General features: G+C 40.5%; 1 protein-coding gene, 1 long non-coding RNA gene, 4 other non-coding genes and 2 pseudogenes across 8 annotated transcripts; 2 read left to right on the top strand and 6 right to left on the bottom strand.

The window, feature by feature from the left end:
- Window positions 1-1,288: 1,288 nt before the first annotated feature.
- trnak-cuu lies at window positions 1,289-1,361 on the top strand. Its single transcript has one exon. It is a non-coding gene; the product is annotated as a tRNA-Lys (tRNA).
- A 986-nt stretch (window positions 1,362-2,347) lies between these two features.
- On the top strand, window positions 2,348-7,759 carry LOC118825558. Of its 3 annotated transcripts, XR_005008665.1 has the most exons (4): window positions 2,348-2,385; window positions 4,804-4,965; window positions 5,940-6,024; window positions 7,522-7,759. It is a non-coding gene; the product is annotated as an uncharacterized LOC118825558 (long non-coding RNA). The 3 variants fall into 3 exon arrangements; XR_005008667.1 differs by lacking the exon at window positions 5,940-6,024; XR_005008666.1 differs by lacking the exons at window positions 2,348-2,385; window positions 4,804-4,965 and adding an exon at window positions 4,981-5,448 and having other exon boundaries at window positions 5,943-6,024.
- LOC118826774 lies at window positions 4,809-4,973 on the bottom strand. The gene has a single exon (XR_005008783.1). It is a non-coding gene; the product is annotated as a U1 spliceosomal RNA (small nuclear RNA).
- A 3,729-nt stretch (window positions 7,760-11,488) lies between the features above and the next one.
- Window positions 11,489-11,660, bottom strand: LOC118826784 (annotated as a pseudogene).
- A 423-nt stretch (window positions 11,661-12,083) lies between these two features.
- LOC118825399 lies at window positions 12,084-22,232 on the bottom strand. The gene is made up of 3 exons (XM_036595986.1): window positions 21,564-22,232; window positions 12,311-13,096; window positions 12,084-12,247 (listed from the first exon to the last, which is right to left on the bottom strand). The coding sequence occupies exons 1-3, from the start codon at window positions 21,580-21,582 to the stop codon at window positions 12,084-12,086; spliced, it is 969 nt and encodes a 322-aa protein (XP_036451879.1). The 5' UTR covers window positions 21,583-22,232.
- On the bottom strand, window positions 15,316-15,506 carry LOC118826779. Its single transcript, XR_005008787.1, has one exon. It is a non-coding gene; the product is annotated as a U2 spliceosomal RNA (small nuclear RNA).
- LOC118826787 lies at window positions 20,274-20,371 on the bottom strand (annotated as a pseudogene).
- LOC118826781 lies at window positions 21,095-21,285 on the bottom strand. Its single transcript, XR_005008789.1, has one exon. It is a non-coding gene; the product is annotated as a U2 spliceosomal RNA (small nuclear RNA).
- Window positions 22,233-23,540: the final 1,308 nt, after the last annotated feature.

Genomic DNA, 23,540 nt, shown 5'->3' with positions numbered 1-23,540 from the left:
GCTTTGCTGGAAAAAGGGCTTTCCAGCTGCTCGAACCATAGTGAAGAACAGTGTGCCAAAGTCATCTCTGCTAACTGGTGGCAAACAATTGTAAAAAAAAAAATAATAAGGGAGAAGAACATCAATGGTGGTGGCCAGAGATAGTCCTGAGCCAGCTATCACAAAATGGTATGACAACAAGCCAGTGCCAACGGCCTCTAGCATACATGGGAAAGATCCTGAAGATGTTCGTACAAGATGGTCCAACAAAGACAAAGCACACATACAAGTGAGAAGACCAGCAGTTATCAAAGAGTACAATGACAACATGAGTGGTGTGGATTTATGTGACTGAATATTGAGCTTTTACAGAATGTCAAGCAGGACCAAAAAAATGGACTACACAAGTGATAGGTCACTTTATTTGATGCTGCCATCACAAAGTCCTGGATCCAGTACAAGCCTGAGAGAAAGAAAAATAATAAATAAGATATCATTATTATTATTACAACTTGTTAAGTTTCACTGTTTAAAATTAAAATCGTCCTGCAGTCCAGAAAAGTGAGAATTGCTATAAAAATTTAAATAATACTTAAAGAGTCTAACTTGTAATACATTTTATATATTCCTAAAAGATAGCAAATCACAAACAAAAGCTAAATTGCAAGACACCTTTTCCTTGGTTCTCACAGAGACTGAAATAATTTAAAGACTGGGTATGATGATGTATCTTGGAGATGGGAGGACATTCATTCACTAGAGAAAAAACAGTGATGGACAAAAAACGCAAGGATACAAAATTGTAGGCCAGAATGTCCCTTTAACTCTCTAAAATGTGAGAGTTACCCTTCTCGGATAAAACAGCGTCGACCAGCACGTGTTGTGTTTTGGATGCTGTTCAGCAGCAATGGGAGCAGTTATGCTGATCTCCACCAAAGCAGCGGTCAGCAGGCAGTGTTGTGATTTGATATCACTGCCCTAAAGCCGAGCTTCACATTAACTACATTCGCGTTGTGAAATGTGGGTCCAGAGCCCAGATGACCACACTGAGGATTGGTGCGGAGAAAAGCAGGAGGGAGAAACACGTTGAGGAACCAAGACTCGAAACGGGAACCCATTTTCCTGGGCGAGGCTGCATAGTGGTATTATTTGCATGACAAAGCCGAATTTGCATTAGGCAACGACAGAACTTCTGCTTTTCTCTTCTGGACGTGCATCGTTTGTAAAATCTTTTGTGTCCGCCCGGCAGGGTGGATGTGAACCGCGCCGGACTCTGGAAAATGAGAGAGTGGAAGGTGAGAATATAACAGCCCGGCTAGCTCAGTCGGTAGAGCATGAGACTCTTAATCTCAGGGTCGTGGGTTCGAGCCCCACGTTGGGCGGTTGCAACTCTTTTTCATAGTCCACAAGGGGGCGTTCAGACACAACACTCCTCACAGTGCACGCTATCGGACATGGATTAAATGCGAACGGTGAAGCACCGTTAAAAAATCTTTTCACTGTGGATCTGGGAAACTGGCCCTATATGTTTCTTCTGAAGTCAAGGCTATTAATAGGGAGATTGCCCCCCTTTACTTCTGTAACAGCCTCTGCTCTTCCGACAAGAGCATTAAGGAGGTCATGTACTAATGATGGATGATTAGTCCTGGATCACTTTAATTCATTTCAACACAGTTCCACTGCTCCACAGCCCAATGCTGGGGAGGTTTATGCCCCCTAAGCAGCCAAAGGCTCACATGTGGCTGTTTGAAAACGATCTGCAATCGTTTTCTGAAGAGATTATACATTCTGTGTGTGCACAATTGAACTCTGTCAGCAAGTGGTGGGCCTTAAAGTAGCCAAATTGACCCTTCAGAATGAGGGTCAGGACACTTTTGGAAATGTATACCCAAACGACACCCAAATGGTTTGGAATTTTTGGGTTTTGGATTGCACATTAAGTCATTATATAAACCATAAGCATAGTCGCAGGAACATGTCCGCTTTTATGTTTGGAAATGCTTGTGAAATGTGCATACTCGCTGCTCCACCATTCGTCTGTATCTCATTTCTAGCTTAATCCTGAGTCTTTTATATTGCCTTTAAATCTCAATCTTCACTTATTGGGACAGACAAATGCACATACATTTAAACATATGACAAATAAAAGAAAACTGTGTAACTTGAGGGCCAAGTATCTTCATAGTTCAAGTAGCCTTTACAGCATTTAATAATACTGTTATTTCAGCTGACCACCATTTTCTGTATTTTCTTGCAAGTTTATTAACAATCATTTTTTCTGAGAAACATGTTCCAGCAAACCTATTACCTTTTAGGGCCTGTAGATGGAGCTATTTAACCTGAAAGCCTGTTCTTCCACTGTCAGGGTCTCAGACCATCATGCATCCAGTTGGTGAGGTCCAAAAGGTGAGTTTCTCCACTGATATTTAGAAAGAAATGACTGCTGTTTTTTGTTGACTTTTCTTTTTACATAGTAGCACTTCTTTTACCTCATAGTAGTCCCACAGTGCCTAATAATATTTGCTGCTGCTGCTGCTTTTCTATTTCTAACACCCCTCTGATTCGGTTGCTACTTGTATTCACAGTCAGTGATGTATCTAGGTCTTCCAGACTAGGTCTAGGAACACCTAGGATTTTGTTACGAAATTGGCCTTGCTTATTGGAAATCAATACATGAGTGGTTGACTCCTCTGTCACTTCATAATTAGGCTGGTGGTTAATCAAATGCATCAGGCCTTCTCTTCAGGCCCTAAAGTTCTAACCAAGAGGAGATTATAGTTATATCTATATATCTTATATCTTAGTTATATCGACCCAGATATGGAGAAAAACAATTCCTATTAGATCATTTTCTTCTGAGTGTTTGAAGAATTTAGCTCTTGTTTCCATCCAAAACTTAACTAGTACTGTAATACATGCAGAGTTTAAATACAAACATGATTCTACTGAATAAAAGTGAACTAAAAATTACAGGCATGGTGCACACATGGGGTCACATCTTGAGTATCTAAAGCTAAGCTAACAGAAACTTTTCACTGCTGTTGTGAAATAAGCTAACTGCAGTTGATGTTGTTAGGTTTGAGAAGCTGAAGCTTGGTCAGGAACTCTGCCTAGAGGGTTAAGGGCATTTTGAGACAAACCCTAGATCTGTTTTCAAAACAAAGTTTGTTCCTGATTGGGCTTGTTTACTAGATGATGAGTCGAGTCTTGTGTGTAGGGAACAGAGTAAACGCTAGAACATGCACGTCTGGACCCTGATAGGAAAACACTCTCCTAGTTAGTGATAGCAGAAACAGTCACAAATGATTCTATGTGGACCCTTGTACTCAAGGCAGAGGTTTCAAAGCAGTTCAAAGCTCACATTCTCTCAATGTCGTCACATCCTAGATGTAGTTCACACCATTCAGATTTACCTGAACTGCTGATTCTTTTGGAAACAAATATAGATTGTGTGCGTCTTATTCCTGTGTATAACTGAAAGAGAACTGTTAGCAACATGGTTATTATTCTTCTTCTTCTTTTTATTATTATTATTATTATTGAGTGCCATTAACACGGCTCTGACTCTTCAGAATGTTCCGTCTTCTGCTTGGGTTTGATTTGGTTGTCTCCATCCATCTTGTTATTGGTTGGCCATTTCCTCTTTTACTTCAACTCTTCCAAGCTGTCTTTTTCAGTCAACTGGCTTTTCTGATAATATGTTCAAAATAGAGCTTCAGTTTGGTTACCTGCGCTTCAAGTGAGAGGTGAGGCTTGATTTAATCAATAGTCCATTTGTTTCTTTGCCATGCAAGGCACGTTCAAAAGCCTTCTTCAGCACCAAAGTCCAAAGGCATCAATATTTTTCCTGTCCTAATTTTTACTGTCCAGCTTTCACATCCATGAAGAAGCACAGAAAAGACCACAGTCGGGTCAATCTTTGTTTGCAGAGACACGTCATTTCATTTGAAGATCTATTCAAGCTCCTTCATTTTGTTCTGCCGAGTGCCAATCTGTCATATTTCTTGACTGCTGGAGTAAAAGCTGGCCGCCACTTCTACATCTTCAATATCAGTGATAAAATTATCAGTCTTTCGTTTTGTCATAACCATGGATTTCTTCATATTGAGCTGAAGCCCCATCTTTTTCACTGTTCTTTAACTTTCCTTATGAGGTCCTTCAGTTCTTCCTGACTTTCCACTAATTGTCGTCATCCACATCCACTTGGAGGTTACTGACGTTTCTTCCAAAAATCTTCAATCCCCAGTCATCTTCCTCCAGTCCTGCTTCTCTTATTACATGTTCAGCAGACACGCTGAATAGGTATGGTGATGGTGGTGATTGCCTCGTTTGCCGATGTGGATCTAGTCTGTTTGTCTTGCTGAACAGTGTGGAGGTTCCACATTGGAACAATGAGATGTTCTTGTTAACGCGTTTTCTGAGGACATTCCTGGCATAATGGCATATATAAATAAGCTAGATTTAGCAGGAATTATTGTTTTTGTGCCTCAATAAAACACTGAGCAAGTTTATGAGGGTGCACAGAAAACATGAATATGTAGTACCAACCAGTGAAGTGAGCTGTCAGTTCAAACTACATATATATATATATATATATATATATATATATATATTTACACGGTTTGCAGCACAACTTTTAGCAAAGCAAAAGGCTTTTTGATGTGCACCAATGTCTGTCTACCATTACTGAAATGCGTTCTTACAGCAAATAAATTAGGAAACGTCAATGAGTTCTTAACGATTTAATCTAATATTCACTTCCACTGTTCAAACCTCACATCCAATCCTATTACAAATACTACTATGAAATCTGTTTTTTACCAGCTCATCAGGGGAGAGCGCGAACGCAGTCCCCCACTACCACAAATTATGCAGTCGAGATTCCCACATTTGAGGAATTCGCAAAGGTCAGCACGGCCTACAGTGCAATGGCCGAGCCTCGCCTTGGGTGAACCACCTTCTTGATCATGGTGTCTCCCCTGCCAGGTAAGTATGAATAACATACCACTTGGGGAGCGGAGCCACCACTGACAGCACGATACACGGAGACGGTGACCGCTCCGTTAATTTCAGAAACAAGAAATAAAACCTAGAAAAACATTACAAACACTGCGCTGCTCACAGTACAGCGTTCGTGCCTGATTATGTTTGTTTTCCTGCAAGAAAAGCGCAGTACGGCGCTTCCCATGATGCACTGCGCGCTGAATATTTAACAAACTGCTCAAACGCGCGGTTTACATTTTAAAATCGGGAAGGTTTACAGCTTTACTCGAGGTGCAGCGGCATCATGTTAAAAAATACAAAGCTGCGGAACATCCGTCTACTTTAGAAAGACAATGGGTCCAGAGTCAGTTTAAGGGGGGCTCCGCCACTTTCTGTTCCTCCGGTTATGCCAGAAGCATGACTGTGAAACGCTGGAGGGCGAAAACGAGAGAGAATGAGGGTGAAAGAGGCTAAACGGCGAAAAATGTAAATGTAATATTTTTCTATTGTTTCATGCAAATTTGTGCTCTAACTTTGTCATTTTGTATGAGTTATCTGTTTAATCACATTCTCTTATTTATCTATTTTTAATCTATTTTCGTTTATTTCATTGTTTGCTATCCTCTACTTCTCCCTGCCTTCACTTCACTAAAACTTATTGTTACTGTGCGCAAAGATTTAATTAAAAAGAGCAAAAATCTGTAGGTGGAAACATTTAAAATAAGACAGCAGTGTTGAAATATTTAAGACACCCTGAGTGTTTTTACCTGAGTAATAAAGAAAAGACAAATTTCAACAAAAGCTTTTGTTTATAAGCACATCTTTTTACCCATCCTGCCAAAAGTCATAGGACGGTGGGGTTTTCTTCAGTCAGATTAAGCCTTGTTGATGAGCACAACATTTACAAGCGTAGAGCCAAAAAAAAGCCACGTGTTTGCTCAGAGAACTGCGTTCACTCTGTTTTTGTTTCCCGTCAGCAGATTCAACACGAACTCAGACACTTCAGAAAACACGAGAGGCGCTCTGACCAGCCTGTCTGTACTGACAGCCTCGGTTTGTGAGGTCGGGAACAACACACAGACAACAACGTCATAAGAAAATAAAATGACAAATTTTAATACAGTGATATGTTCTCTTCATGAGTTACCTTTAAGAATCAGAATCACTTTATTTCGCCATGTTACAAAACCCGGAGTTTGTCTTGGGTGAGTCACACATGTATGACATGTAACACACTGAACAGACCAGACAAGCACACAGACTCTTAACAAGTATTTAACTAAGGGGAAAAAATATAATAAAAAAGAGTAATAAAGGTGTGATGTGAAAGGAGCAAAAGAGATGTGTGAATATCTGTACATGCGCAGATATGAACATCTGTACATATGTAGGTTTGAGTAGAGAAATAATAACTATTATGTACAGAATATTACAGAATGATATGAACATTTGTAAAATTAACATTGTGCTATAGGTTATGATATATTAACAGCATTATGCCAAAGAAGGAGTCATCCTGCAATACAGTAAGGGAGGTTTTATAGAAAAAGTTTTCTAGGTGTCTTTTAGGTTTATTTCATTGTTTCTGTTTACTGTTTTTCTTCCAGGTACACTTTAGGCCTGTTTAAACTCTATTGATGCTTTGATCCAACAGTGCGCTGACAAATGTCTCTGTTATTGTTCCTGTATGTAAAGATTTTATTTCAAAAAAATCTGGAGTGGGAAATGTTTAAGACAGCAGTGAGTGTGTTTACTCAATAATCCAATCATAATCAGATTTCTGCAGTTATATGATTATTCAAATGATAATGTACACAGCATACTCTGATTTCTTAGATCAGATTAAGATCTAGAAATCCGATTAAGAGGGCTGAATTTTTAGCTCAGTAATCGGATTTCTCAGTGCAACTCTTACTCATATATATGTATATATATATATATATATATATATATATATATATATATATCTATCTCAGTCTGCACATGTGCAAAAACAGAAAATAGGCTGACGCTAAAACTGATTACACTCTTGACAAAATGAAGCATTTAAAATTTCTTCATCTTCTAGAGGATGTATGTTCATATTTTCAAGTGGCGCTGCTTTTAAAAAAAAAAGCTGCAGCATGAAGTTTGAGTTTTACATTATGTTTACGTCACGTCTTCTTCTTTGAGTTTATTGGTGGGTAACAGACTGACTCATGTAAACCAAGAGTTTCCCAGTATCTGATTACTCAAGTGCGTGTAAACATGTTGATTGGATTACTGACAAAATCTTTTCTGCAGTAGTCCTATTATTAAGAGCATGTAAACACACTCATTGTTGAAATGCTATTCTGTGTCAAGAGAGCGAGTGCATTTGCCCAAGTAATAAAAAAAAAAATAACAAAACCTCCTTGTTTATAAGCACAATGTTTACTCTTCCTGCCAAAAGTCATAGGACGGTGTTTTTTAAAAATAATAATTCTTGTTTGTAGCCACAACATTTACAAAAGACCCAAAAAAGCCACGTGTTTGCTCAGAGAACTGAGGCTTCACTCACTTTTTGTTTTGCATCTGCAGATTCAACACAGACTCAGACACTTCAGAAAACACAAGAGGCGCTCTGACCAGCCTGTCTGTACTGACAGCCTCATTTTATGAGGTCAGGAACAACACACGATTAAAGATTACAAATAATGTTTTGGTTTAATAAATGTTAAAATAACAAAAATTCATGTTGTTGCTGTTTTCTGGTATTGGGTTATAGCCAGTTTGATGTGCAGTGTCATTAGAAAATAAAATTACGCATTTTAATACAGTAATATATTCTCCTCATAAGTTAAGCTTTCATAGAAAAGTCGACAGCCTGTAGTGCTGGTTTAAGGGTGTTATGGCTGTTTACAGGAGGTTGTAGTCACAGCATAACTGTGTTTGAGGACTCACTGATCTCCCTTCAGCAGCGAGCGGACACAACAACTTCACACGGAGCCTAACGATACTGCCCAACAATTACATTACCAGATAAACAAAGGTCTCTTTTCCACCACAGGGCTGAAGGGCTCTGAGCATGAAGGGTTCCCTTTCCAGTGGCGTTTCCACACAAACACAGTTCGACACAGAACACTTAGCTCATTTTTTTTCAGTTAGCTAACTGTACTCTGGGCCACAGAACCGCTTGGTGGGATGGCGTAATGACGTAGCTATTCACTGTTTGGTTCTATGTTTGTGTGTTATTTCAAACCTGAAAACAATCAAATAAGTTTGCGCAAATAAATGAAAACAGTGCACAATTTTAAATCCACTATTCAAAAACATCAATGCTTTAATCTACTGCCAATTTCTAAATAGTAAATGGCGCTGATAACCAGAGAGAGTAACTGGTAAGCATTAGCTTTGCTAGCATGCTGCCAGCTCTGTTCACTACAGAACAGCAGCCAGTTGCACCAGCTGAACATAAGTTCCATTGTAGCCTAGCTTGAATGTAAACTAGTTTACAAGCTACTAGAATTTAACTGGTTACACCAAGTGACAGTTTCAATGTAGCTTTAAGTTATAACTTAAAATTTACACACACCCTATAGTAGGTGTAAATTCTGCCATAAAAATCAGTTTAAATGGCTGGTCAATTTGATCGATGGGAAACAAAATCAAAATATGCCTCGATTTGCATCGGCAACCATCTCTGCAAAATAGATTACACAAGTCAAAAAGTCAAAATTTATTTGTATAGCGCTTTTTACACAAAGCAGCTTCACAGAAATCCATTAAGGACAAAGTTTTAACATGAAATGTAAATCCTCCAGGTGAGCAAGCCAGTGGCAACAGTGGCAAGGAAAAACTCCCTCAGCTGGGGAAGAAACCCTGGGAGGAACCAAGGCTCACAAGGGGGGACCCATCCTCCTCTGGTCAAACTACCTACAAAATTATTATACTACTAATATTAATAGTAGTAGTAGTAGTAGTAGTAGTAGTAATAATAGTTAGGAGTCCATGAAAACTTCAGTGTAGGGTGGGCAGCTAGTCCAAGGCAGGTGGCGGTAGCTGGGTAAGTGGCAGTGACTGGGGCGTGGGCAGCTGGTCTGAAGCAGGTAGCAGGAGAGCTCAACAGACAATCATCCATCAGTGTCTGGCCGGACAGGTGGGCAGTCGTTTACGTTGTGTTTTCGTCCAACAAAGACAGAAAAGATCACAGAACTCCTAGCCACAGATTTACACAACACACACAAGAACAGAGCCCTGAGTCCTACTTTGTGTCTGGCAATGAGATATCTTGCTACAGGGTCATTCCAAAACCTGGTGGGCGACTCTATTCAAGCACACCAGTCAACTGCACACAGAGGAATAAGAGCAGCTCCATCAGTGCTCAGGCTGTGTGTAACGCTGACCTGTTAACATACAATACACAACACAGATTATTTTTAAAAAATAACTAACATAACTGACATTACCTTTTTGTCATTCAGCAAATTCAAATAGCGATTACATTTGACGCAGCTTTTCTAACATTAACCGATCATTGATAAAGTGCTGTTACAATATTGTGCACGAGAAACCAGTTTAAACGTTATAAAAATCCATACACATAGAAGAGATGGGCACTTTGAAAACACCACTTTATTGTAAAACAGTCTCTTTTTGACTTATAGCTAATACAACCGACACACCTTAAACAAAGTAAATGAGCCTCAAAAAGAGACAAACTAGCAATTTCACTAGTGTGGAGATCATGCCTGTAATGTTTCGGTTTTATGTCAGTGTTACTGATTGGCTGCAGAGAGTGAAAATGTAATTCTGTACGACAATATTTTGATCTACAATCACATTATGCACTACGAGTTAAGATGTACTGTAAGTGTCTGTCGTGCAGCCGAATTCTGAGTCTCTAGTTCTAAACTAACTACACTTAATATAAGGTTTAGGATGGGCTTTACACCCCAACTTACAATCAAACTTTTTTCCGTTCAGCTGGTGCAACTGGTTGCAGGGTCGATTCTGACTTACAAAAGCTTTACTGACACAAATTAAGATGATAGCGACTCAGCTCTAAGGATGTGAAGTCGAGTGGCTGATGTAAGATGGACAGAAAACCAATATTAAACCTGTTCTCTGGTGTCTGGAACTGGAGCCAGAGAACTTGTAAAAGAGGAAATTACCACTCTGAATGTCTTCTGGGTTCCTCAAACTCTAGAGGGCGCTCCCAAGCGAGTCCCAGATGAATGGGTTAAGATGGAGCATTTGAGCAAAATGATAGTTTATAAATGCTCAAACATTTTAATGTAAAAGAATGCATTCATTTTGTGAACACAGAATAGCATAAAACATTTTAACACATTATATTATTAACAGCTTTTGAACTCGAGTTATAGGAATTTAAAGTCGAACAGCCAATGAGCTGCTCCGCTCGCCAACCAATCAAAGCGTTCAGTAGCAGTAATGTTAGCGTCCTGCTGCCCAAAATTCATTTGCTGTAGAAACGGAAACATATAGGTAAGTTTTCTTTGCTTTTTTAGTCAAACGCATTCTTCTACTTTCTAAAATTAAAGGAAAGTTCTGGGCAAGTGTTGAGAAACTATTTAACCTTTTCATTGTTAGCTGTTTAGCTCAATTCACCCCCAGTCATTGAGGACTCACTCGCGGGCACCCTCTGGCGTTTCGCAGTCATGTTTTTGATATAATGGGGGAAATAGGCAGAGGCCAGTGTCCTCATATACTGCCTCTGCTGGAGCCTCCTAGCTAAGCTAATGCTAACTGTCTCTCTCTCCTAGTTAAATTAGCATTGCTGAACTGATCCAAACACCCCATTGCAGGTTCGAATTGACTAACTGGTGCTCTGGTATGACAAGTATAAATGGTAAAAACGTACAACAGCTAACTGCAGCAAAGTCGCCTGATTAACAGTGGAGTGGCAAAAAGCCTAAGTTAGATCAAACCTGTTTTGTAGTGCATTCAGCGGTAGCCCGCTAGGCTAAGCTAACGCGAGTGCACGGTGCCCACCACTGCAGTACGGGCTCGGTTCTGGCGAACATTACCCATTTAGAGGATAAAGACTGGTATCTGAGAGCACAAGTTCGAATGACTGGTGTTGAAATGACAAAAAAATAAAAATATAATTGTTCTGTGGAGCTCTACTCTGCTGGGCAATGCTAATGTAGCTAGATGTCCGGGTACAGGTAAAACCCACCGCAGTACAGGCTGTTTCAGTAACAGCTCAACACCCGTTTGGAGGATAAAGAAGATGAGAGCACGCCGAGAGACTGGAGCTGGAGCGACAGACAGAATTAAACGCGTTGTCTGGTGGGTGTATGGCTTTCAGCCTGTTAGCAGTTAGCTACTCACTCGTTTGTGTAGTTTTCTTGGGTAACATTAGGTCCTGATTCCGATTTAGTGGTACAACAGACCAGAAAAGAATCTATAACCGGTATCATGAGTCCAATCTAGCCTGTAAAAGTTCAATACAACTCTTAAAATTACGGGGCTTAACATAAAACCATTAAAATTTTTCACTCTCTTAAAACGAAACCACTTTCTCTGTTTTTAACCAGTGAGAAGGGGGTGCACCGTTCCCGGAAGTACTGCAATACCAGGTCGATGCGTGGAGCGGACGGAGCAAGCTCCTCTTCCGTCTCCCTGTTCTAAAAATCAATTTAATATGTAGTCCTCATATAGAGGACGTATCAGATATTAAACTGATAAGAACAGATTTTTTCTTTTGAAAGTATTTTATTGTCACCATTCTTATAATTCATACACATACAATTGCATTCCTCACATGAACATAAAAATCTCACATAAAACACACAGTTTTCATATTTTACATGTTGACCATTTCATTGATAAAACACCTTTTAAAAACACTCACGCATAAAAGAACAATAAATAAATAAACTTTGTTTCTTTAAAAGGTTTTCTCAATGATTTTCTAAAAGATTTTTCTCAAAAAGTGTGTGTTTAAAAGTTCATGTAAAAAACACTGTGTAGGTTTAAAAAACATGCAACATATAAAACACCATACTTATTAAAAGCCAATAAATACATTAAAAGGCGTATAAAATGCAATTAAAAGGGTCTCCGTTGTCCAGGACCGGGGTGAGCCTCTATCAAGCTGGCACCACCCTGATCCCCAGAAGTCGCCAGGCTGCTGATTATCTGTTCCAGCGGAGATCCTCTCTCCATGCCCGCTGCTCCACCCTTTGTGGTGTCACATTCTCTTTGGGGGGGCATCTACGGGAGCCAGGGACCGTGGTGGTCTGGACCCCCCTGCGTGCGGCCCCGGCCCCCTCCTCCGAATGGCGGCGCTCGGTGCCCCCTGCAGCGAGGATGTTACCAGCTCATAAATAGCATGCAGTGGCACCGTCACGCGCTTTCCCACCAGCAGGTTGCGGGCGGTCCACAAGGCGGAATTCTTCTGCTGGTAACTTTTCGGTGCCCTGGCCCACCCCGTTCACCGCTAGTCGGTAAACCAGCGGGTGGACCGCCCCTGCCGGCAGGCTCGGGCATTGCAGGGGGCCGATCATGCCCCACAGGTCCCTCGCCACGCTGCACTCCCAGAGCGCATGCCGCACGGTCTCGGGTTCGCCACACCCGGGCCGCGGGCAGATCGGGTTTGTCCCCATGCCCCGGGAGTGCATCACGGCCCTGACCGGGAGGATCTCATGGGCAGCCAACCAGCACAGGTCTTTGTGCTTGTTCTGGAGAGCAGGGTGGGCTGCGTTCTTCCAAACTTGTTTGGCCTCACTTAGTGTGAGGCCGGGAACGGGGCTCACTTCTTCCCGGTCCTGTACAAGAGAGACCATAGACTTTGCATTAGTTAAAATGGTGACATTTTCTTTTTCTAAAAAATATTTCCTTAAAAATTTCTTAATAAAACCATATTCTGGTGGCAGGGTAAAAGACACGGGGGTTCTAAGATCTGGGGTTAAAATGCGTAAACTTTGCAGGTAAGACCCCATCCAGAACCTCGCCATGGCTGCCGTCTTGTTGTCTCTGGATGGGGTCATTGCATACTGCACGTGCAGGGCGATGAACTTGCTTCCTAAAAACAGGTGGGGGTCTGGGAGCCCCTTCCCTCCATTTTCTGGCCTCTTCTTTACCACCTCCCGTCGCAGACGCTCCCATTTGGACCCCCACAGGAAGTAAAACACCGCCCTCTCTAGATCTAAAAGAAAAAAACGTGGAGGACTAAAAACAGAACAAAGGAGTAAAAGCAAGGGTAAAACAACAGCTTTTATTATTAAAATCTTGCCCTCCATTGTCATCTGTCGCAGTCCCCAAAACCCCAGTCTTTGCTTCACTTTCCCTATCATGTCAGTCCAGTTGCCCCGTCCACCACCCTCCTCGTCAAATTTGATCCCTAAAATCCTCATGTCTTTCTCTTTAAAATCCAAGTCCAGGTTCGTCTGTATGTGCCCCCATGGCCCAAAGAGCTGGGCCTCGGACTTGCTCCTATTGAGCTTAGCGCCCGAGGCCCTTCCATACCAGTCAGTCAAGTCCAGTGCTCTTTGGGCCGATAAAACGTCCGAACATAAAAGAGTGACGTCGTCCATGTACAAAGAACAGGTCGCCGTCAGTCCACCTGGCAAGTCTAGTCCTTTGATCCATTTATCCTTTCTCAATATCTGCGCCAGCGGCTCGATGCAAGCAACGAACAGGAGGGGAGATAAAGAACACCCCTGACGGACGCCAGAGCGAATATTTATCGCTTTTGTGAGGTGCCCATTTACCATAATTCTGCTGCTGATGTCCCGATACAGCAGCCCCACCCATTCTATAAACCTCCCTGGGAATCCCATCTTTTGCAGAACCTGAAACAGGAACTGGTGCGAGACCCGATCAAAGGCTTTCTCAAAATCTAAATTTAGTACTAAAAGCCGAATATTTCTGTCTCTCGCAAAACAGATGGCGTCTCGGATCAGCACTAGGCTGTCCGTGATCTTCCTTCCAGGAACGGCGCAGGTTTGATCCGGGTGGATCACGTCCTCTAAAACCGTCGACATTCGTCTTGATAAAACTTTGCTAAAAAGTTTACAATCCACGTTTAAAAGAGTAATTGGTCTCCAGTTTCTTATGTCAGTCTTGTCCCCTTTCTTATGCAGCAAAGAAACTATCCCTATTCTAAAACTGTCCGGGAGTCTGTCAAGTCTTTCAAATTCTTTAAAAACAGTCAGTATGTCATTTGATAAAATGTCCCAGAAGGTGTCATAAAATTCCGCGGGGAGTCCATCCTCTCCCGGGGATTTGCCCCTTTTAAAACCTTTGAGACACTTTTGAATTTCTAAAACTGTAAAATCATCTGTTAAAGCAACATGACTGTTTATTTTTTTATCTATAAAATTTAAGACTTCATTCATCGTTCCTTTATGCACATCTTTTTCCCCATATAAATTCCTGTAAAATTCTTCTACTATGTTTAAAATTTCTTTGTTATTTTCTCCCTCCCTGTCTTCTTCCTTTAACTTTGATATTTTCCCACCCCTTGTTAAAATTTTCTTAAAAAAATATCTTGTGCATTTTTCTCCCTCTTCAACTTCTTGTTCTTTGCTCCTTAAAATGATCCCTTTACTTCTTATTGCTGATAAAACGGACATTTCTCTTTTAACTTGTTTAATTTCTTCATTAAAATAAAGACCTTGGTTTAAAAGGTTAAAACAGGTTTAACAGTTTCTGATATTGAGTTATATCCAGTTTCATAAGCAGCGTCATTAGAAAATAAAATTACTAATTTTAATACAGTGATATGTTCTCCTCATCAGTTACCTTTAAGAATCAGAATCACTTTATTTCACTAAGTATGTTACACAAACACAGTTTCGTCCAACGTGGTTCAAATGACTTCTGCTCTAATTTGGCATTTTTGTATAAATAATCTACTTTATTATACCTTCATTTCCTTTCTTTTATTAATTTTCTTTATTTAGGTTTATTTTATTGTTTCTGTTCACTAGTTTTCTTCCTGAATTCCCATTTGGCCAGTTTGAACTCTACTGATGCTTTGATCCAACAGTGCTTTGACTGATGTCTCTGTTATTAATCCTGCATGTAAAGATTTTATTTGAAAATAAAATAAAATATGGAGAGGGAAGTGTTTAAAAATAAGACTACTGTATGTTCAGAGAGCGAGTGCATTTGCCTTATTGATAATCACAACATTTAGTCTTCCTGCTCAAAGTCATATGACTGTGTTTCGTTTTCTTGTTTTTTTAGAAGCAAGTTCTTGTTTATAAGCACAACATTTACAAGACTCGATCTAAGCTTGTTCAGAAAATTAAAGGCATTCACTTTTTGTTTCCATACGCAATTTCAATACGAACACAAACAATACTATAACCGATAAACAACCCAACGCTTAACCACTTTCTCTGCTTTTAACCAGTGAGAAGGGGGTGCACCGTTCCCGGAAGTACTGCAATACCGGGTCGATGCGTGGAGTGGACGGAGCAAGCCCCTATTCCATCTCCCTGCTCCAAAAATCAATTTAATATATGGTCCCCGGGTAGGGGACGTATCAGATATTAAACTGATAAGAACAGATACTACACTTGATCTTAGCCAAAAGGCCGAGAAGCGATACCGGTGGAAGCTCAGAACAGGCGGGTCATTCTTCCACAAATATAAGACGAGGATGGTGAGCAGAGCTGCTGTCCGCCATCGACAACTTACAGCACGGAATATAATCAAGTCAAACCGCTTCTGTTCAACTCCGAGAGCCAGAAAAGGCACTTTAAACGCTTCTCTACGTCAACACGTCAAAGACGGCGCATGTTAATGAGCTCACCGGCTGGCCAATCAGAAACGAGGATACTCGGTTTTGCGCGCACAGAGTTTACAGAGGAGAAACATATACACACACACACACATATATATATATATATATGAGAGTGAGAGAGCTGAAAGCTGCCTGATCCATGTTCACAAAGTCCTTAACATTATAAAGCGGTGTCTGAGTGGCTAATCTGTAGCTCATGTGGATCACCATGCCAGTCAGTTCTGCCAGTATATCAGTGAGGCTAAGAGCTACAGATCAGACAGAATCAAGAAACACAGACAGGAAAGCACGTTTAACTACAGAAACGGGACGCGGCCCAAGACCAACATCTCTTATCATCCCTCCTTGTCCACTTGCACCGTTAGCCTTAGCTGTTAGCTATTTTTGCACGCATTTAAAGCTGGACAGATCCCGGACACAATAATACATTCAAAAATATTAAGAGTGCCCTGTAATTCAGACACAAAAGAAGTTCACAGACACACATTCTCACCTTCAAAAGCATAGAAGACCCTTAGCAGTGTAGCTAACAAACAGCTAGCAGTGATGAAGGCAGGGCCTTTTAAAAACCATCAGCAGAAAACTTGTTTCAGTTGACCAATGAGCTCCATAGCTGTCTCTCTCCTTACCTGAGCTTATTCCCTCAGCGTTAACTTGATAGTTTAGGCCCCATGTGTCAAAGACAAGGCCCGCAGAGCCAAGTCAGGCCCGTGACACGGTCCTATTCAGCCTGCGAAATTATTAAAATTTCCTATACTTATTGGCCCCTTTCACCCTGAGATGCACTACAGTCCCCAGCATGCACTGCAACATAGTGTGCGTTCTGGCCCCCTTCCCCCAACAACAATCTGTGGGCCAGCAGTTACCTAAAAAGAAAAGAGGCCGGGTGTCTAGTTCAAGAAAACAGGCAGTTCAAAGAGGACACCTAAAACAATGTATTTTTTATTTAGAATTGTTCTTGAATAAGTATTCAATGCCTTTTTTTTCTGTTGTAGTTTTGGCATATTTTGAATAAACAATGGTCCGTTGGGGTCGTGGCAAAATGTCAAGTAAACATGAAATAAAAACACAGCTGGCCCACTTATTTGCTGAGATTTTTAAATATGGCCCTTTCAGAGGCTGAGTTTGACACCCCTGGTTTAGGTGTTGTACGAATATGTTTTAGACACCTCCAATAAGCTGTCATAGTGGCTAAATGGTACCACCAGCTTTCCTAGCACAGCTGACGCAATGGTGCAGGGATACCTACTGCTTGAAGGAGTTTCTGTGTGTGGGCCAGGGCAGTGGCCTGGTTCAGCAGCTCCTGTGGAGGTTTGGTGAAGACCATTTTTTTTTCTCCCAATAGTAACAGGCCTCTTTGGTCACCACCAGTACAGCCTGTTGACGTTTTGCAGGGGCATCTGGGTTGACAATGCAGAGAACTAGGGTAGCCATCTTTAGTTGTAGTTAAAAACGCCTAGATACAGTAACATTAAGGAGATTTTTTGATAATGTGAAAAATTTTTGTAAGTCAAAGATTTTAAGTAATAATTTTAATCATAACTAATGATATTATGCTGTATGGCTCACACTGGGCAGCTCTCCCTGTGTGTGTGTGTTTGACCCTGACTATGTGGTAAGTGCCAAGTAGGCCTGATTGGGTCAAAAGCTGGGGCCTGGAGAACCGCACGCACACAAAGATCCTGTTTGTACTATATACTATTAAGAATGTCTTTAAGAGGAGAAACAAACATATCAGTTGTAACCACATTAATGGTTGATAGTTAATTACACTATGCTGTGTTCGTTCTCTCTCTCTGTGCAGGCCTGTGTGTGCAGGCAAGGCCTCTCTGTACGGGCTTGGGCCTTGTCCTGGAGTACTACATATGTTTCTACCAGGCCTGGGAAAGGCTGCTCAGTACTACCTTGAACATGAACTGTAACTATGATAGGGCCACTTGGCCATTGTTTGGGAGTCTCGGCCTGCACGCACACACAGAGAGAGACCTAGTTTAATTCTGGCCGGCGCACAAACACAGATCTAGTTTGGACCATAACTATTTTTTACCCATTTCATGTACAAAACATATATTTTAACACTTCATTGTTCAGTCACAATTAGGAATAACGTGTTAAGTCACAATTAAGGGATAATCAATAGATTTTAACTTACTTTTTACTCTCTTGACCAATGAAAAAAAAGAATAAGTGAACTGATGTGATGTAATCATGAACATAGCCCCTTAAAGTGTGTTTTAACTTATAGATAATGGTAGTCAAATGTAATAACTCAAGGCCAGTGGTTATTATTTTATGTAATGGTACATTATTGAATTGAAATGAACTGAATGGCTAATAAGGGATGACATGGCACCTTTAGAAGGAAAACAAGGGTGTTTGTCACAGAAGGCCAAGGCTAACTGAAAAAAACGAAGTGTATGTAAAAAGTACTGAACTGTTAGATATAATAGGAACCCAGTTTAGTCAGAGTTGCATGTAAAAGTAAGACAGATCAGGTGAGATGAGGTAATGAGGGTGGGTAAAATCTCCAAAGCAGTATAAAAAGGGCTGATTTTTTTTCCTGTTTTTTTACTTGCGGCCCTGGACTACTCAAGTCAACGCTTTCATTTGCAAAGCCATAATTTTTAATAAAAGATTGGACCTTTCTCTGACATTCTTGGTGTTTGTTTTCTGTTTTGTATCAGACAAAGTTTTATTTCTGAATTAGAAACATGCAGAAATAACAATGACATTCGGGGTTGGAAGAAGTATTCAGATCCTTTATTTGAGTAAAAGTGCATTAAAAATCCTACTTATGTAAAAGTACATAAGTGTTAGAGGCAAAATGTACTTAAAGTATTAAAGTAAAAGTACTGGTTTGGTTCCTTTGACTGATATTGTGATATGTGACATCATTAGATTATTAACACTGAAGCATTGGAGTGTAATCAGCATGTTATTGTTGGTGCTGCTGAAGGTGTAGCTGGTTTGAACTACTATATATATATATATATATATACACACACACACACACACACACACACACACACACACACACACACACACACACAGTTTTTTTATGCAGATATACCAGAGAAATCTAAGGGGTTAAATAAACCCTTGAATAAAGCTATACAAGAACAAGAATCTACTTTTTAACTTGAACTTTGAAAAACAATTATTTTTTTACTGTCTAACTAGGTATAATCATTAACTATTTCTTATGTCTAACCTTACTTAAGCAATAAAACACGAGAGGGAGCATGTTATCGCGAAATAACATCACGGCTGTGGCAGCCATAGATCATCACAGCCATGATGTTATTCGCGATAATACACTCCCTCTCGTGTTCTATTGCTTTTATACAACAATTAAATAAATAAAGTAAGAAATTAATAAATTGGGCCGTGAACGTGGCCTTTAGTATGTTTTCATGTTAGCAGTTCCTTCTGCCAAATTATAGTTCCTTAACAAGCAGCTCATTGCTACGTCAGAGTAACGAGCTCCGCTCACCTGCTGCAAACCCGGCAGTTCGTTCTTCAGCTCCACATACAGACCAACTGACAGTTTGGGAATTTAGTGTAGTCTCATCATCAGAGTCTGACCAAATCGGCTATCGGTCAAATGTGATCTTAAAAGTATCCATTTTCTGTTTGTGCGTAAAGTAAGAAGTAAAAACGTTCAAATGGCGTGTCTCCTACAGCTGTCAAAGTCGTTGCTTAGCAACAACGTCTCAACGGAGTGATGCACGTCACTTCTATCACAGAGAAACGTTAGATTTTTCTAACCTTTGGGTTTTCGCCCAACATTATCATAGACGGTATTTGTCTCAAGCCTAGGTAACCACTCGGGTCTTCCCATTGTTTAATGGGAACTCTCCACGAGCAGTTCCAAATGCCATCCTCGTCCAAAACTTTCATAGGTGGGCTTTTCACGGAGCAGAATCTAGCCAGCCATGTAGCAATGTCCTCTCCAGTTACAGTTTCACTGAACATTCTGACAATTACCACCTTGTGAGAATTGTATAAGGTTGAGAAACTTTCTAACATGGGAAACTGGTCCTTGACTGACTCATATCTTGCATAGAAATCCTTTAACAGGGAAGCGGAATGGAAACTAACATCAAAACCTTTATTCCCAGGCAAAGATAAACAATTCAAATCATGGGGTGTGAAGCCGAGGGTCTTTTGGATCAGCTTCCTTGAGAAATCCAGCCTTGACATCCCAAGGAGCCGACCCTCTACCTCCTGAAATAATAGGCGCACACTATGGTGCCTCCGCACGCCGGCACGAGCAGCCGACATGCTTGGAGGCACCTGGTGGCCGCTAAAACCACTAAAACAATAAATAGAACAATAAATAACTAAAAGAACCTAAAAGAAGAAAGAAGATAATATTGCACTTACCTTGTTGATGTCGGCTTCTTCTGATGGCCTTGGTGGACAGTCAACCTGCAGAAAAGCCAAATGCGTCCCGCAGTAGGTCTGAGATAGGCCTACCTGAGACCAACTCACACCAACCAAAGACGAGTACAATACACTCTTGAATGCTTAGGACCAAGGTCACAAAGACCAAGACCGGGGCACACTCAAGAGTTGATCGCTGTCTTAGCCAGAGGGCTGATGAAGTGCAGCACCTGATAAGAACAGATAATACACTTGATCTTAGCCAAAAGGCACAGAGGCGTTTAACAGTTTCTGATATTGAGTTATATCCAGTTTCATAAGCAGCGTCATTAGAAAATAAAATTACTAATTTTAATACAGTGATATGTTCTCCTCATCAGTTACCTTTAAGAATCAGAATCACTTTATTTCACTAAGTATGTTACACAAACACAGTTTCGTCCAACGTGGTTCAAATGACTTCTGCTCTAATTTGGCATTTTTGTATAAATAATCTACTTTATTATACCTTCATTTCCTTTCTTTTATTAATTTTCTTTATTTAGGTTTATTTTATTGTTTCTGTTCACTAGTTTTCTTCCTGAATTCCCATTTGGCCAGTTTGAACTCTACTGATGCTTTGATCCAACAGTGCTTTGACTGATGTCTCTGTTATTAATCCTGCATGTAAAGATTTTATTTGAAAATAAAATAAAATATGGAGAGGGAAGTGTTTAAAAATAAGACTACTGTATGTTCAGAGAGCGAGTGCATTTGCCTTATTGATAATCACAACATTTAGTCTTCCTGCTCAAAGTCATATGACTGTGTTTCGTTTTCTTGTTTTTTTAGAAGCAAGTTCTTGTTTATAAGCACAACATTTACAAGACTCGATCTAAGCTTGTTCAGAAAATTAAAGGCATTCACTTTTTGTTTCCATACGCAATTTCAATACGAACACAAACAATACTATAACCAATAAACAACCCAACGCTTAACCACTTTCTCTGTTTTTAACCAGTGAGAAGGGGGTGCACCATTCCCGGAAGTACTGCAATACCGGGTCGATGCGTGGAGTGGACGGAGCAAGCCCCTATTCCATCTCCCTGCTCCAAAAATCAATTTAATATATGGTCCCCGGGTAGGGGACGTATCAGATATTAAACTGATAAGAACAGATACTACACTTGATCTTAGCCAAAAGGCCGAGAAGCGATACCGGTGAAAGCTCAGAACAGGCGGGTCATTCTTCCACAAATATAAGACGAGGATGGTGAGCAGAGCTGCTGTCCGCCATCGACAACTTACAGCACGGAATATAATCAAGTCAAACCGCTTCTGTTCAACTCCGAGAGCCAGAAAAGGCACTTTAAACGCTTCTCTACGTCAACACGTCAAAGACGGCGCATGTTAATGAGCTCACCGGCTGGCCAATCAGAAACGAGGATACTCGGTTTTGCGCGCAGAGTTTACAGCACGGTTTTACTAAACTCACCTTGAAACGTACAAAACATTCAGTCCACAGAATCAACATATATCGGACTAAATACACTAAAGGACGACGTTAAATGGTCCGTTTTATGTAAGTTGACCTCTCAGCGGCCAAACGTGGTACTGCAGGGAGAAAATATCACTGAGTCAGAGTCTCTCAGAAACGGAGAGGACTGATAACACGAGGTGTCGATTTACAAGTATCAGCGGATCTATTTTAGACATTGTGCTCGTTACGTAAACGAAATAAACAAGTTGGTAGGTGGGCAGACAGACTGACAGACAGGGCCTGCTTCTTACCGCGGTCAAACAAGCATAATCAAACAGGAATACAGCTGATCAAAAGTTCAAACACAGTTGAACTACAACATTTAAGCTTTTAATGCAACAGAAAGGAACAGACACATATGACCTATGTATTATAAACGAGTTTCTTCCTTGAATGTGTAAGCTGCCTGATTCCAGTTTTCATTTTTTTATTAAATCAGGTTTCCTTTAAAGTGTATGAAAGTTAAATGGAAAAGACTGCAAATAAGACAATGACTATCCAGCATAGACGATGTAAAGTTCTTTTTGACCACCTTCCTTATTGCCCATACTGGTGGTATATAATTATATATTACCTTTGTTCCCCATGCAAAATTAGTACTACTCATCCTAGTCCTGTGGTCATTCTAACTATTCTAACCTCTGATGAAGGACCAGAGCAGGTGTGCCCAACCATGGTCCTGTTGGTCTGTTGTCCTACGAAGTTTAGCTCCAACTCTAGTCCAACACACCTGGTCTAAGCCATGAAGATTAAATATTAGAGCCAGATGTGTTGAAACCGAACTCTCCGGGGCAGGCAGTAAATCTCAAGCTTCTTCTTCAGTGGTCAGGTTGTGACCACAGAGCTGCTCTTGGCTGGATATTTTTTGGTGGTTGTCCACGCTCAACCTAGCAGTGACACTAACATGTGTATTTAAAAAACAAAAAAAAAAATCACATCAGCATGACTCTGTCTGATATACGCCCTTAAACATTACACACACTGCCATGTCAGTGTCACTGCTGACAACAGACCACCATCCAAATAATATCCGGTCATCAGCTGTTCTATGATGGTCCCTTTCCATCGAAGTCATGTTTATTAACAGATGAGTGCAGATACACTTTAGGTGTGCACACTGTACTGACATAAAAAGTGCTGCACTATAGCAGACATTAAAACTTTTCCACTGAAATGCCAACATGATCTCTGAGCAGAGCCAAATAAAACAATTAAACAAGTCCTCTAAAAAGGTCAGGTGTACCAACCAAGCTCTTTTTGAGGAGTTTGCTGCAGCCTTTCAATGACGTCATTCTGAAGGAAACAGAAATACAGCATTAAAATTAATCCCTACACAAACGTTACATGTTATTGTTCACATAAGATTTGCTTACTTTATCAGAGCTCAACTCCATGTGAATCACTTAGTTCAGTGAGGAACTTCAACAAATGTATCTTCTGGCACTTTTTTCTTTCTGCTCCACTTTGGTCCCTTATCCATACTGATTCACAGGAGACTGCAAACCAAAGAGTAATGCTTGTTTTTGTCTAACTTCACAACTTGGATTATTCTAGTTCATGTTTAATCTAAATGAAAATACACTCAATACATTTCTTGTTTAAACGGCTCATGTACTGACCTCCGAACTAACTCCAGTGGCACTGCTGCATCCTTTAAACAATAAATGTAAATTGTTCAGTTTTCCAGTAATTAGGTTCCCCTTCTTTGTTTGTACACTCACTGTCCATTTCATCACATAAACCCACCACAGGCATACTCTGCTACAAGAAATAGCTGTACAATACAGCAATCACCCCCAACCCCATCTATCAGGGGAAAAGACCACCATGCATTTATGTTGTTGCAGTCAGGATAAAACCTTGCATCCCCAAAATGGTAACTTTACAAGAAAAAGAAAAAAAAACAAACAAATTCTTAAAGTGGAAATTAAT

The sequence above is a fragment of the Colossoma macropomum genome, unplaced genomic scaffold (genome assembly GCF_904425465.1).
Source record: "Colossoma macropomum unplaced genomic scaffold, Colossoma_macropomum, whole genome shotgun sequence".
Classification (NCBI taxonomy): Eukaryota; Metazoa; Chordata; class Actinopteri; order Characiformes; family Serrasalmidae; genus Colossoma; species Colossoma macropomum.
The sequence above is the reverse complement of the archived record's forward strand: the minus strand, read 5'-3'. Positions and strand labels throughout refer to the sequence as shown.

Coding starts and splice junctions, on each gene's coding strand:
- LOC118825399 (XM_036595986.1), bottom strand. Junction 12,248..12,310: donor GGACCGCCCGCAACCTGCTG/GTGGGAAAGCGC, acceptor TCCTCGCTGCAG/GGGGCACCGAGCGCCGCCAT.